Source organism: Erinaceus europaeus, chromosome 17 (assembly GCF_950295315.1).
Source record: "Erinaceus europaeus chromosome 17, mEriEur2.1, whole genome shotgun sequence".
Lineage (NCBI taxonomy): Eukaryota > Metazoa > Chordata > Mammalia > Eulipotyphla > Erinaceidae > Erinaceus > Erinaceus europaeus.
Genome location: NC_080178.1, coordinates 80,868,689 through 80,882,018, shown reverse-complemented (window position 1 = coordinate 80,882,018; position 13,330 = coordinate 80,868,689). Strand labels below are relative to the sequence as shown.

Sequence of the window (13,330 nt, the reverse complement as noted above, 5' to 3'; positions counted from 1 at the left end):
GCCCTTGTTTTTTTAATTTTTTATTGTTGCAGTTATTGTGATAGTTGTTATTGTTGTTGTTGGATAGGACAGAGGGAAATGGAGAGAGGAGGGGAAGACAGAGAGGGGGAGAGAAAGACAGACACCTGCAGACCTGCCTCACCGCCTGTGAAGCGACTCCCCTGCAGGTGGGGAGCCGGGGGCTCAAACTGGGATCCTGATGCCGGTCCTTGCGCTTTGCGCCATGTGCGCTTAACCCGCTGCGCTACCGCCCAACTCCTTTTTACTTTGTTTTAATACTCCAAACCCAGTCCCAGGTCTGCTCTGTGTTTCCCTTTATGTCCTCAACGTGTGTCCAGGAGTGGGATCATCCCATCTTCACCCAAGATGGGGTGATCCACAGTAGTCTATACTTATGCCCAAGAGACAAAGTCAGTCAAGTGACTTCTAGATCATAAAGAAATGTGAAAGTGAATCGTGTGAGATTCTGACTACTTAGTATGTTTTCTGTTAGAAATATGTAGAAACGAAGTGATTCATAAACAGTGTCATAATTATTTACTGAACATAGCACCCTATTAATCAACATTTCCTTACTGTTCTTCATGCCAAATGGAAGTCTCCTTGCTGGAAACATGTAGGAGAGCTGGATATGGACTTCAAAGAGATCAGCAGGATAACTGATACCAAAGGTATCTCAACCTAGAAAATCCTGACATCTGAAGACATCTGGAAGTCTTTCCATTAGCTGTCCCAGAGCACCCAACTGGATTTTTGGTTTACTTCCATTTTCAGCTTTCTTTTGTCTCCATAGAAATGTTTCCGTGTAAATTGGTCCAGCTTTTGTGGAGAGCAGTCTGGAGAACTCTCACAAGGCTAGACATGGACCTTCCATATGACCCAGTAATTCCTCCCCTAGAGATATATATACCCCAAGGACTCCATAACACCCAACCAAAAAGATATGTGTACATCTATGTTCATAGCAGCACAATTCGTAATAGCTAAAACCTGGAAGCAACCAGGTAAGAAAGCTGTGGTATATACACACTGGAATACTATGCAGCTATTAAGAAAGCTGTGGTATATATACACAATGGAATACAATGCAGATATTAAGAACAATGAACCCATCTTCTCTGACCCATCTTGGATGGAGCTAGAAAAAATTATGTTAGGTGAGCTAAGTCAGAAAGATAAAGACTAGTTTGGGATGATGCCACACATCAACAGAAGTGGAGAAAGAAGAACAGAAAGGGAAACTCAAAGCAGGATCTGACTATATTTGGAGCAGGGCAGCAAAGTAAAAACCCTGGGGTGAGGGTGCATGTTCAACTTCATGGGGCGGGGGAGAGGGGGGAGAAGGATGGGATGGGATGGGATGAGACACAGTCCTTTGGTGGTGGGAACTCCCACTAATTTGTAGTCATATAGATCACTATTTAATTAATATGAGAGGGGAAAAATTGATTGAATGTCTCAAAAAATTTAATGCATAGACCACAGACTCGATATGTTGACTCTTTTAAAAGCTTAGACTAGGGAGAACAGAAGCAACTGGTGGCACAGTTATATACAAATAATGTCAAAGGACATAAATTATGGTGATGTAGGGTATGACACAGCAAATCCTAACAAAGGGACATTTCAAAGTTAACCCAATTACCAAATAATGTGATGATAGCAATAACTATCTGTTGCCTTCTTAAACCCTAAGACAGCAGGAACCTCACATTTCCACTATAAAGCCTATATTTCCTCAGTCCTGGAACCTCTAGGGTGGGGCGCACTTTCCCCGCATGCTTCTCTCAATTCATACCAAATGATATCACATCTGCTGATCCCAACCTTATGAATGCAATGAGTACCACCTTGGCATGTTTCACTTCCAAATGTGTCCAGAGACATCAGGCGTGGAATGTCAACCCTTCAGCCTCATTACTCAGGTGAGACCTTTCCTTTCGTAGGATTCTCTAATTCCATTCTAGGTGGTTCACTTCCTGAAAAAGTCCCAAAACCTAGATATAGACCAGGTCCCGTAAGATATAGCATATGTTCACACGTATCCATAAACTAGGGCAAAATATATACCTGAAAGCAAAAATACACAATAGTCTATAGTGAGTCAGTATAAAGTTCATAATGAAATAGTGTCCACTTACTCTCCTCACCTACTTCCTATTACAGTTCTGTCACTCACTCCAAAGCTAACCTTATCAAAGCAAGGACTGCAAAAGTTGAATAAGGGCAAGAGACTGGCATACTTTAATGATGACTCTTTAGTCACTATCAGGCCACCCCATCAGCTAGGGCCCTAATCAGGGAGTCCTGAGATTCCCAAACAGACATGATGGGCCTAGACCTCAAATAAATCTCTCTCTCCATTGTTACTGGTCATTTCTATCAGGCGCAACAAAACAGACCCCTTTGTGGGCCCCCATAGGACCTTGCCTCAACTTGAATCAACAACGGTAGAGAATGTTCCATCCTCTGAAGGGAGGCTGGACAAACATACTCTATGGAAGATGGGTCCTGGTATTGGGGCAGCTTGGAATGTTCCTACTCATGACCACAGAATGTGAGCTCAGATCTACGGGGATGCAGAGGTCACATAGGCTCCTAAGCTGACTATGGGCCCCAGATCACATCAAATCAATGGGGTTTACAGTCAACAATATTTATACCCCTTCCCCATATTTGGGAGCTACTCTCTTCCCTGATCCAGCTTTCTGGTCCTTTTTCCAGCCATGATATCATCTCCCCAGACAATAACTTGGATCCACCTGCATATCAGATTTCAGGCTCAGGGGAAAAAAAAATAAAAAATAAAAAATAACTAGTATAGCCAAAGGCCCTTTGGAATATAACTAAAATAGGCCTACTAACTATCTATAAAATGGAGTACCCCCCCAACTCTTCATCTGCACTATTCCAGCCTTTAGGTTCATAATTAGTCAACAGTTTGTTTGGCTTTGTATGTTAACTCTCTTTTCAACCACCCCAGGTTTCAGATACCAGCATGATGCCAACCAGACTTCCCTGGACAGACGACCCCACCAATGTGTCCTGGAGCTCCGCTTCCCCAGAGCCCTGCCCCACTAGGGAAAGAGAGAGACAGGCTGGGAGTATGGATCCACCTGTCAACACCCATGTTCAGCTGGGAAGCAATTACAGAAGCCAGACCTCCCACCTTCTGCATCCCACAATGACCCTGGGTCCACACTCCCAGAGGGATAAAGAATAGGAAAGCTATCAGGGGAGGGGATGGGATATGGAGTTCTGGTGGTGGGGACTGTGTGGAGTTGTACCATATCCTATGGTTTTTTGTCAGTGTTTCCTTTTTATAAATAAAATTATATATATATGTAGAGATGATAGTTTACCCATGTCTGTAACATGGGAGAAGTGCTGTGTAACATGGGTGTCAGGACAGAGCACCACATGCAATGGAGGGAACAGGGATTCAGAACTTTGGGGGTAGAAACAGTATGGAATTATAACCCTGTTGACATGTAATTTTTATAAACTAATATTAATTCACTAATAAAACTAAAAAATAAAGTGTTCCTATTCTAAAAAAAAAATGTTTCCTGTGTGATATATGTTGACTTTTAAATTGTTGTTATTACTTTTTCACCAGAGGACTGTTCAGCTCTGGCTTATGTTGGTGCATGGAGTTTAAACTTGAGGCCTCTGGTGCCTCAGGCATGAAAGTCTTTCCGCATAAGCATAAGCCCAAGCCCTTGCAAGTGTAACTATGGAACACACTCACTGGACAGGCCAAAGAATTCAGACAGAGCTGTTTGACTGGACCATGTAGTTTTAGATCCAGGGGGACACATTCTAAAAACTGCTTCCCCCAAATACTGTTCATTCCTCAAATTCTGGATTATGCCCCCCTGCCAGGAGGAAGGAGTCACAATGACTGTGATGCCTAAATCCTCAAGAATGAGGCCGGATAAAAAGTGAGGGTCTGAAACTATGGCGCCAGATGTGCAGGGTCACTTGACACATGGCCAGCTGACACTGACAAATTAATGTGGACAGGAGCTAATCACTGCTTCGCATTCCGTTTATAGTTTAAATTTTTTATTTATTTTTTATCTGAGACTGGCTTATGGTGGTGGTGGAGATTGAACTTGGGACTTTGAAGCCTCAGGCATGAAAAGCTATTTTGTGTAAACATGATGCTATCTCTCCTTCCTTGCATTCTGTGTCTAGTAGCGGTCTTGTGCAATCTGGTCAAACAGTTCACTTTGATAGTGGCCTGCTTTCTGAGTCACGCACTTTAAGACTTGTGTACCCCTTGTTTCTACTTGTCTTCCAGGGCAAATAATAGAACTTAAAACATACTGCATGGTTAGGTGTTATTGTTTTCCTGGGTAAGTACCTAGAAGGGTGATTACTGAGTCCTAGAATTCTGATGGATCTCCACGGTTCAGTTTATAATAGCCCAAAGTTGGAAGCAACCCAGATGCTCAATGAAAGATGAATGGCCAAGGAAGTTGTGGTACATATACACAATGGAGTTCTATGCAGCTGTTAAAAATAAAGTCATCTCCTTTGCAATAGTGTGGTCAGAACATGAAGGTATCATGTTCAGTGAAACAAGCCCAAAAGAAAAAACCAATAGAAATGGTCTTACCTACAGGTGAAACTTAAGAACAAAGAACAGTAAGGAAAGACAAAGCGAAATTTGTATTGGGTGCGGCATATTGCATCAAAGCAAAGGACTCTGGGGAAGGAGGGAGAGGATAAAGAGACACTGGGGTCCTGTTGTCTCTCCCAGACACCAGTCCTGAACTTTTCCTTTTGTTTTGTTTTAAAGAAACTTTATACTGTGAGATAGAGGGCCTGGACAATCAAGGGGAGATGAGAGATTATGCCTAGTATTAGAGACTATACTCTAAACCATGACATCCCCTCCCCAGTAAATACCCGATGAACCAACCAACCAACCAACCAACCAACCAACCAAACAAACAAAACCTACTGCATGAAAGGAAAACTTGACAGCCTCACGGTTTGGTGCTCTCATACCAAAATCCACCTTCTGTTAATCAAGAAATAATCCAATAGAAGTTTCCAGTCCCTCTATCTCACAGTATAAAGTTTCTCTAAAACAAAACAAAAGGAAAAGTTCAGGACTGGAGGTCTAAGCATCACTCTGACCACTACTGTGTGCTTGACAGACAGTAAAAAGGTCCTTTTATCCTTTACAAGCAGAACGGGCCTTATATAAACATCCACCGAATAACTTACTAGATGCGGGAAGAAAGATAGGTCTCATCAGTGAGAAATGGGGAGGACAGCTGACAGCACAATAGTTAAACAAACAACTTTTAGACATGAGGCTCTGAGGTCCCAAGTTCAGTTTCCAACAACACCTTAAGCCAGAGCTGAGCAAGTGCTCCGGCAGGAAATGGAAGAGAAAAAACAAATACAGAAACCAAGAACACAAAGAAAAAAAGGGGGGAGGGAAAGACATGACCAAAGCAAGAAGGGTGGGTGGAGCATCAGGAGTAAGATGATAAGCCAGCATGCTGGTTTGGGGGTGGGCAGTCTGCCTGAGGCATCTCACCTGATGCTTAGTTCCCTACTAAAACAATTCTAGGCTCAATTAACAACTTCTCTTGACTTCCGAGCCCCAAACAACAAGAAGTAGCTGAAGGCCAAAGTCTTTTCATAACATCTCCCACGGAGTAATGAGCCTTCTGAAGCTGTATCTGGCTTAACAGTGAGTCAGCCGGACTGACTGCCTCAGGCCCATTGTTTGTCACTGTACATTTCAGGATATATTAACAGTGCTATTTGCAGTGCTGCTACTTAATTCCTATAAGACTTTACAGGAAAAGAGAAAGTAAGCAATTACTAGCTTTGTTTGCCATAAAAACTATTTTATGAAAAGGCATCTATAGGAGGATTATTTCAGGCTCAGGGGGAAAAAAAGAAAAAATAACTAGTACAGCCACAGGCCCTTTGGAATATAAGTAAAATAGGCCTACTAGCTATCTACAAAATGGAGGAACCCCCAACCCCCCATCCCCAACACTCCATCTGCACTATTCCAGCCTTTAGGTTCATGATTGGTCAACAACTTGTTTGGCTTTGTATGTTAACTCTCTTTTCAACCACCAGGTTCCAGATACTACATGATGCCGACCTGACTTCCCTGGACAGACGACCCCACCAATGTGTCCTGGAGCTCTGCTTCCCCAGAGCCCTGTCCCACTAGGGAAAGAGAGAGGCAGACTGGGAGTATGGATCCACCTGTCAACACCCACGTTCAGCGGGGAGGCAATTATAGAAGCCAGACCTTCCACCTTCTGCATCCCACAATGACCCTGGGTCCATGCTCCCAGAGGGATAAAGAATAGGAAAGCTATCAGGGGAGGGGATGGGATACGGAGTTCTGGTGGTGGGAATTGTGTGGAGTTGTACCCTCTTATCCTATGGTTTAGTCAATGTTTCCTTTTTATAAATAAATTAAAAAGAAGAATCATTCAGATGTGTCAGAAGGTCAAAAAGAGCACCAATGTTTTAAACTATAGAGTCTTTGCCCCTTGATTTATTTAATTCATTCAACAAATATAGACATTTGGATATAGCAGCAAATAAAATATACATCCTACAGAAAGCACTGGTCACACAGGATCTTATGCAGGCCAATGAACTCACCCTACAGAAAGCACTGGTCACACAGGATCTTATGCAGGTCAATGAACTCACCCTACAGAAAGCACTGGTCACACAGGATCTTATGCAGGTCAATCAACTCACCCTACAGAAAGCACTGGTCACACAGGATCTTATGCAGGTCAATCAACTCACCCTACAGAAAGCACTGGTCACACAGGATCTTATGCAGGCCAATCAACTCACCCTATAGAAAGCACTGGTCACACAGGATCTTATGCAGGCCAATCAACTCACCCTATAGAAAGCACTGGTCAATGGGAGCAGTGCTGCAGCGATGTTATATTCTTCTAAACTGGAACAATCCTTAAACAAAAACAAAGAGAAATTAGTTTTTTTTTTTTTCTCAGAAATCACATTACATGGAAAAAAAATCTAGGATACATTTATTGTCCTGTGGAACTTTCAGTTTTTTTTTTTTTTTTCAAACTTTTATGAACTACTTTGGTGAGTTTGAAAAACAATGCTGTTGTTGAAACACAGTATTTTTAGAAATGAGGTTAGCATAAATTTGAGGGGAATGCTTCAGTGAGTAAAGCATGTGCCTTATCATGTGAGGTACTGGGTTCGACCCTTGGGACCACACGGGAGCTCCACCGGGGGTGGAGTAGTGCTTAGATGTCTGCCTTTGTCTCCTCTCCTCTTCTCTCTCTGAAAATATAAAATAACAATTGGGTTGGGGAGGTGGCTCATTTCTGTTGCATGAGTCAAGAATCTAGGTTCATTCCATGGCACTGCATGCAAGAGACAGAGACGTCTACAGCTCTGCTTCACCACCCACAAAGCTTTACCCCTGAAGGTGAGGACCGGGGGTTTGAACCTGGGTCCTTGTGTATTGTAACACTTGCATTCAATCAGGTGTACCACCACCTGGCCCCCATGCTTAGTACAACGTTTAATGAAGATATCTTCCTATACTATTGTGAGCATCTGCTCGTGCTTTGTTTCTTTACAGAGACTGTGCTATATAATGTATACAAAAATTTGAGGGTGTTTTAGTAGATTCAGCCATTTGATTTTACTGACTCTACAATAGACACTGTGAGAATGGGAGCTTTGTGTGTGTGTGGTTTTTAAATGATTATGTATTAAATAAAAAGAATTTTAATTTATTTTTTGTGTGATTAATAGTAGGCTACAAGACTGTAGGGTTATCAGGTACAGTTCCATACTACCTCCACCAACAAAACTCTGTGCCTCACCTTCACAAAGTCTTAGAGATAGGACCCTCCACCTTCACAAAGTCTTAGAGATAGGACCCTCCACCTTCACAAAGTCTTAGAGATAGGACCCTCCCCCTTCACAAAGTCTTAGAGATGGGACCCTCCCCCTTCACAAAGTCTTAGATAGGACCCTCCCCCTTCACAAGTCTTAGAGATGGGACCCTCCCCTTCACAAAGTCTTAGAGATGGGACCCTCCCCCATCACAAGTCTTAGAGATGGGACCCTCCCCCTTCACAAAGTCTTAGAGATGGGACCCTCCCCCTTCACAAGTCTTAGAGATAGGACCCTCCCCCTTCACAAAGTCTTAGATAGGACCCTCCCCCTTCACAAAGTCTTAGATAGGACCCTCCCCCTTCACAAAGTCTTAGAGATGGGACCCTCCCCTTCACAAAGTCTTAGAGATGGGACCCTCCCCCTTCACAAAGTCTTAGAGATGGGACCCTCCCCTTCACAAAGTCTTAGAGATGGGACCCACCCCCTTCACAAAGTCTTAGAGATGGGACCCTCCCCTTCACAAAGTCTTAGAGATAGGACCCTCCCCTTCACAAAGTCTTAGAGATAGGACCCTCCCCTTCACAAAGTCTTAGAGATAGGACCCTCCCCCTTCACAAAGTCTTAGAGATGGGACCCTCCCCCCTTCACAAAGTCTTAGAGATGGGACCCTCCCCCCTTCACAAAGTCTTAGAGATGGGACCCTCCCCCCTTCACAAAGTCTTAGAGATGGGACCCTCCCCCCTTCACAAAGTCTTAGAGATGGGACCCTCCCCCCTTCACAAAGTCTTAGAGATAGGACCCTCCCCTTCACAAAGTCTTAGAGATGGGACCCTCCCCCCTTCACAAAGTCTTAGAGATGGGACCCTCCCCCCTTCACAAAGTCTTAGAGATAGGACCCTCCCCTTCACAAAGTCTTAGAGATGGGACCCTCCCCCCTTCACAAAGTCTTAGAGATGGGACCCTCCCCCCTTCACAAAGTCTTAGAGATGGGACCCTCCCCCCCTTCACAAAGTCTTAGAGATAGGACCCTCCCCCTTCACAAAGTCTTAGAGATGGGACCCTCCCCTTCACAAAGTCTTAGAGATGGGACCCTCCCCCCCTTCACAAAGTCTTAGAGATGGGACCCTCCCCCCCTTCACAAAGTCTTAGATAGGACCCTCCCCCTTCACAAGTCTTAGAGATAGGACCCTCCCCCTTCACAAAGTCTTAGAGATGGGACCCTCCCCCCTTCACAAAGTCTTAGAGATAGGACCCTCCCCCTTCACAAAGTCTTAGAGATAGGACCCTCCCCCTTCACAAAGTCTTAGAGATAGGACCCTCCCCCTTCACAAAGTCTTAGAGATGGGACCCTCCCCTTCACAAAGTCTTAGAGATGGGACCCTCCCCCCCTTCACAAAGTCTTAGAGATGGGACCCTCCCCCCCTTCACAAAGTCTTAGATAGGACCCTCCCCCTTCACAAGTCTTAGAGATAGGACCCTCCCCCTTCACAAAGTCTTAGAGATGGGACCCTCCCCCCTTCACAAAGTCTTAGAGATGGGACCCTCCCCTTCACAAAGTCTTAGAGATGGGACCCTCCCCTTCACAAAGTCTTAGAGATGGGACCCTCCCCTTCACAAAGTCTTAGAGATGGGACCCTCCCCCTTCACAAAAGTCTTAGAGATAGGACCCTCCCCTTCACAAAGTCTTAGAGATGGGACCCTCCCCCTTCACAAAGTCTTAGAGATAGGACCCCCACATCATATGTTCTAGTTCTCTAGATCCACACAGAAGTGAAACCATTTGGAAGCTTTCTCACATCTTTATCTTGTGGAGCACAGTCACCTCCAGTTCTGTCCATTTTGCCTCAAAGGCAATTATCATCCTTTTCTCTTCACAGCAGAGTGGTGTTCCGTGAGCATGTACCCCACACTTCTTTATCCGTCGTCTGCCAGTGGGCACTGAATAATGCAGCTGTGGCATGAGGGCACCTGTGTTCATTTGGATAAGTGTCTGCATGTTCTTTGGGCAAATACCTAAGAGTGATATTGCTGGCTCATGAGGTATTTTTTAATATATATACATATATATTTAAAATTTTTTATTTATCAGTGCATAGAGACAGAGAGAAACTGAGAGGGGAGTGGGAGGTAGAGAGGAAGAGAGACAGACAGACGCCTGCAGCCCTGCTTTACTTCTTGTGAAGCTTTTCCCCTGCAGGTAGAAACCAGGGGCTTGAACTCGGGTCCTTGTGTACTGTAGTGTGCACTTAACCAGGTGCGCTGCCACCTGGCCCCTTAAAATATTTTATTTACTTATTTATCTGATATTCTTTGATAAAGAGAGAAACTGAGAGGGAGGGAGAATTGAGAGGAAGAGAGACGCTGGCAACACTGCTTCACCCCTTGTAAAGTTTCTCTTGGCAGGTGGGGACTAGGGCCTTGAACCCGGCTCCCTGCACATGGTGACACGTGTGCTCAACCAGGTGCACCGCACCTGACCCCAAGGTGGTTCCTTCTTTAAGAACTCTCCATATAATCTCCCAGAGGGGCTGCACCAGTTTGCAAGAATGGGAAAAGTATTTGTAAGTGACATATCCAGTAAGGGCATAATGTCTCAAATATTCATGTAACAGGGAAAAACAGCTTAATTCAAGATTGGACAAAGACACTATACAGATTTTTTCCCCCAAAAGAAGTTACAACAGTGGGGGTTCGTTAAAAAGCTGAAAAGAGAAAGATACCACTCCCAGGGATTTATCTAACGAGTATGAAAATCCTGACCTTATGTACAACCCATGCAGAGGATCTAACTGCCCGTCCGTGAATGGCCTGATAAAAAGCTGTGGTAAACTCAGTGAAATAATAGCTGACTTAAAAAAGGGAAACTGTTGCCATGTTTCATATTGGTTTGCTCCCCTTCCCCGGACCTCTGAGGGAATTGGTTTGGCCCTTGCTAGTTTCGCCCCCTCTTTCTCCCCGCCCCCTATGCTAAGGACGCACAGAGTCCCAGCAGCAGCCATGGAGGCAGAATGATGGGGAAGCACATGGTGTGGTGATTTGCCCGCTCATGAATAAAGATTAAACTGCAGCTTCTCTGCCCAGCCGTGTGTCCCCGAGTCTCTGTCTCTGTCTACCGCCGCAACGCTAGCCCGGCCAGCTGGAGCCTCCGAATTTTAACAACAGGAAACCTTGTCTTTTGTGACACATGGATGAAATTGGAAGCAACTGTGCTAAGTGAAATAAACCAGAAAGTAAGAGATTATTTCTCTCATGTGGGACATAAACAGTCAAACCAAATAAATCAATAAACTACAATAAAAGTAACAGTCTTGCACCAAAAATGAGAGTTATTAGAGGGGAGAAGAGGAGCAGGAATAAAAAGGTGACAACATCAATTTGACAGTAAACAACACTGGAAATTTGGTGGTTGCTTTAGTGAGGTTTCTACAAATACAGAGGTGTGAAGTCAGACTCTGAATTTATTTGTAAATCAATGGTAAATTAGTAAACTTTGAATAAAAAAATCAAAGCATAAAAATGCCCAACTGGTACATAAAAGTATTGATTATCATTAATCACAAGGGAAATAAAAATCAAACCCACAGTAAGATACCCCCTCATGCTTACTGAAATGGCTGTTATGAAACAGGTGGGGCACAATGTGTCGGCAGCAGCGTGGGGAAAGCAGACCCAGTCCCCACCCGTGTTGGTGGCGCTGAAGCTGGGCAGGCCATAATGGACAACGGTATGGAGGTTCCTCCAAAAGTCAAACAGCGTATGGCTGAGGAATCCCACGTCTGGGTATATGTCCAAAGAAAAGAGAAGCATCTGCACGCCCACATTTACTGCCATATTATTCACAATAGTCAAAGAAAGAAATACTAATGTCCACTAATGCGTAGTTAAGAAAAATATGGCATACTCCAACAATGGAGCATTGCTCAGCCTGAGAAGGAAGGCAGTCCTGCCATCAAAACAACATGTGTGAACCAGGGCATTATGTTAAGTGGAAGGAGTTAGACAGCGGCTTGGACAGCTTATTAGGGAGGACTTAGGTAGTACATGCAAGGCCCTGGGATCAAGCTTTGGCATCACATGGGAGCACAGCAGACCCTCAAGGATGGTGGGGTGGTGCTAGGGCATCTTCCCTCCCTGCCTGTCTCCCTCCCTAGCCCACACTTGTCAGGAAAAATAATGAGTAAAAATTACACTCTAGGGAAACTGCAGTGATAAACACACATGCACAAGGCCCTAGATTGATTTCCTAGTGCCAACAAATAATGCTTCATGCTACTTACTGTTTATAGATGTGTGTGTGTGTGTGTGTGTGTGTGTGTGTGTGTGGTCAAACCTAAAATCATCAGTGATGACTTACAAGGCTTGCGTGTGGAGGATATGGGGCGAGGGCGGTGAAATGCAATAGTTTCAATTACTCCATGATACTGTCTTGAGGTCTAACATGACCCCTTATCATCTTTCATGTGATCACTGCAGCCGGAGCTTGCTACGGTAGAACTTCACTGCTCTCACAAACAGGGGAGTGTAACAGCTTGACTGTGAGCTTCTTTCAAAACATAAACTCCATCACTGTCATACATAAATTTAAAGTATATCCCACATTATTTGTAAATAGTAACTCAGTAAGTCGGAAAAAATATGATCATCCCATACAGGAAATTCCACATCTTTTTCCTGTGCAATATTACTTTATATTCTCCATAATCTTCTAGGGTTTTATAAAGTAATCACAGAACACAGCACAAGCCCGACTCCTCTCCTCCTTCCCGGCTGACTGCTCACCTCTTTATTCAGGACAGCGCTATGCACAGGAATGCATCCCCCGTGTCCTAGCACATCTGAGTTTCTTTAACAGAAATGCCTTACATGTTTCTGAAAACTGTCATGAGGCCCAAGGCAATAAAGTTCAGCAGACTGAGCTGTAATCTTCTCCTAAGGAAATTGTTGGGATGCCAAGATGCCTTTTGACTTTGATTTCACAGCAGGACTTCATTTGTAATGATGCTGTCCAAACTTTAAATGACAACAGCTGTGATATGAAGTGCCATACACTCACTTATAAAAGTTTCCCCCAAATTAAAAAAATTAAACAATGGGGAATTTCAGTCCATGACCAATTAAGAGGGGAAAAAGCAATCCAAAAATATTTAGGAGCTATTTATCATCTTACAAATTGTTTACACATTGTACTGCATGTCTCAAACCTGAGTGCCAGTCAAATGCTGATTGCAAAATATAAATATAAAATTCTTTGCAAATCATATTAAGAGTCATTCTAAGTTAATTAGGTTGAAACTGGAAAAATTTAAAAACAATAAGTCTACAACTATTGACATAGCAATGACATTCCAGAACAGTGCCGTTATCTGTTGGGGAATCATTTTACAAGTATATATTCTAAGTCCCCTGCGCTTTGGCCGCATAACAGCACTGTAGTTAC

At 43.8% G+C, this 13,330-nt stretch overlaps 1 protein-coding gene across 6 annotated transcripts in view; it reads right to left on the bottom strand.

Annotated features, from left to right (window-relative positions):
- The window catches only part of SBF2 (SET binding factor 2), a 277,867-nt gene that overhangs the window by 89,110 nt on the left and 175,427 nt on the right, over window positions 1-13,330 (bottom strand). For all 6 annotated transcript variants that reach the window (XM_060177188.1, XM_060177191.1, XM_060177192.1 and 3 more), the window contains one exon: window positions 6,913-6,981. In XM_060177188.1, coding sequence (XP_060033171.1) covers window positions 6,913-6,981 — 69 coding nt within the window. The remainder of the gene's footprint in view (window positions 1-6,912; window positions 6,982-13,330) is intronic.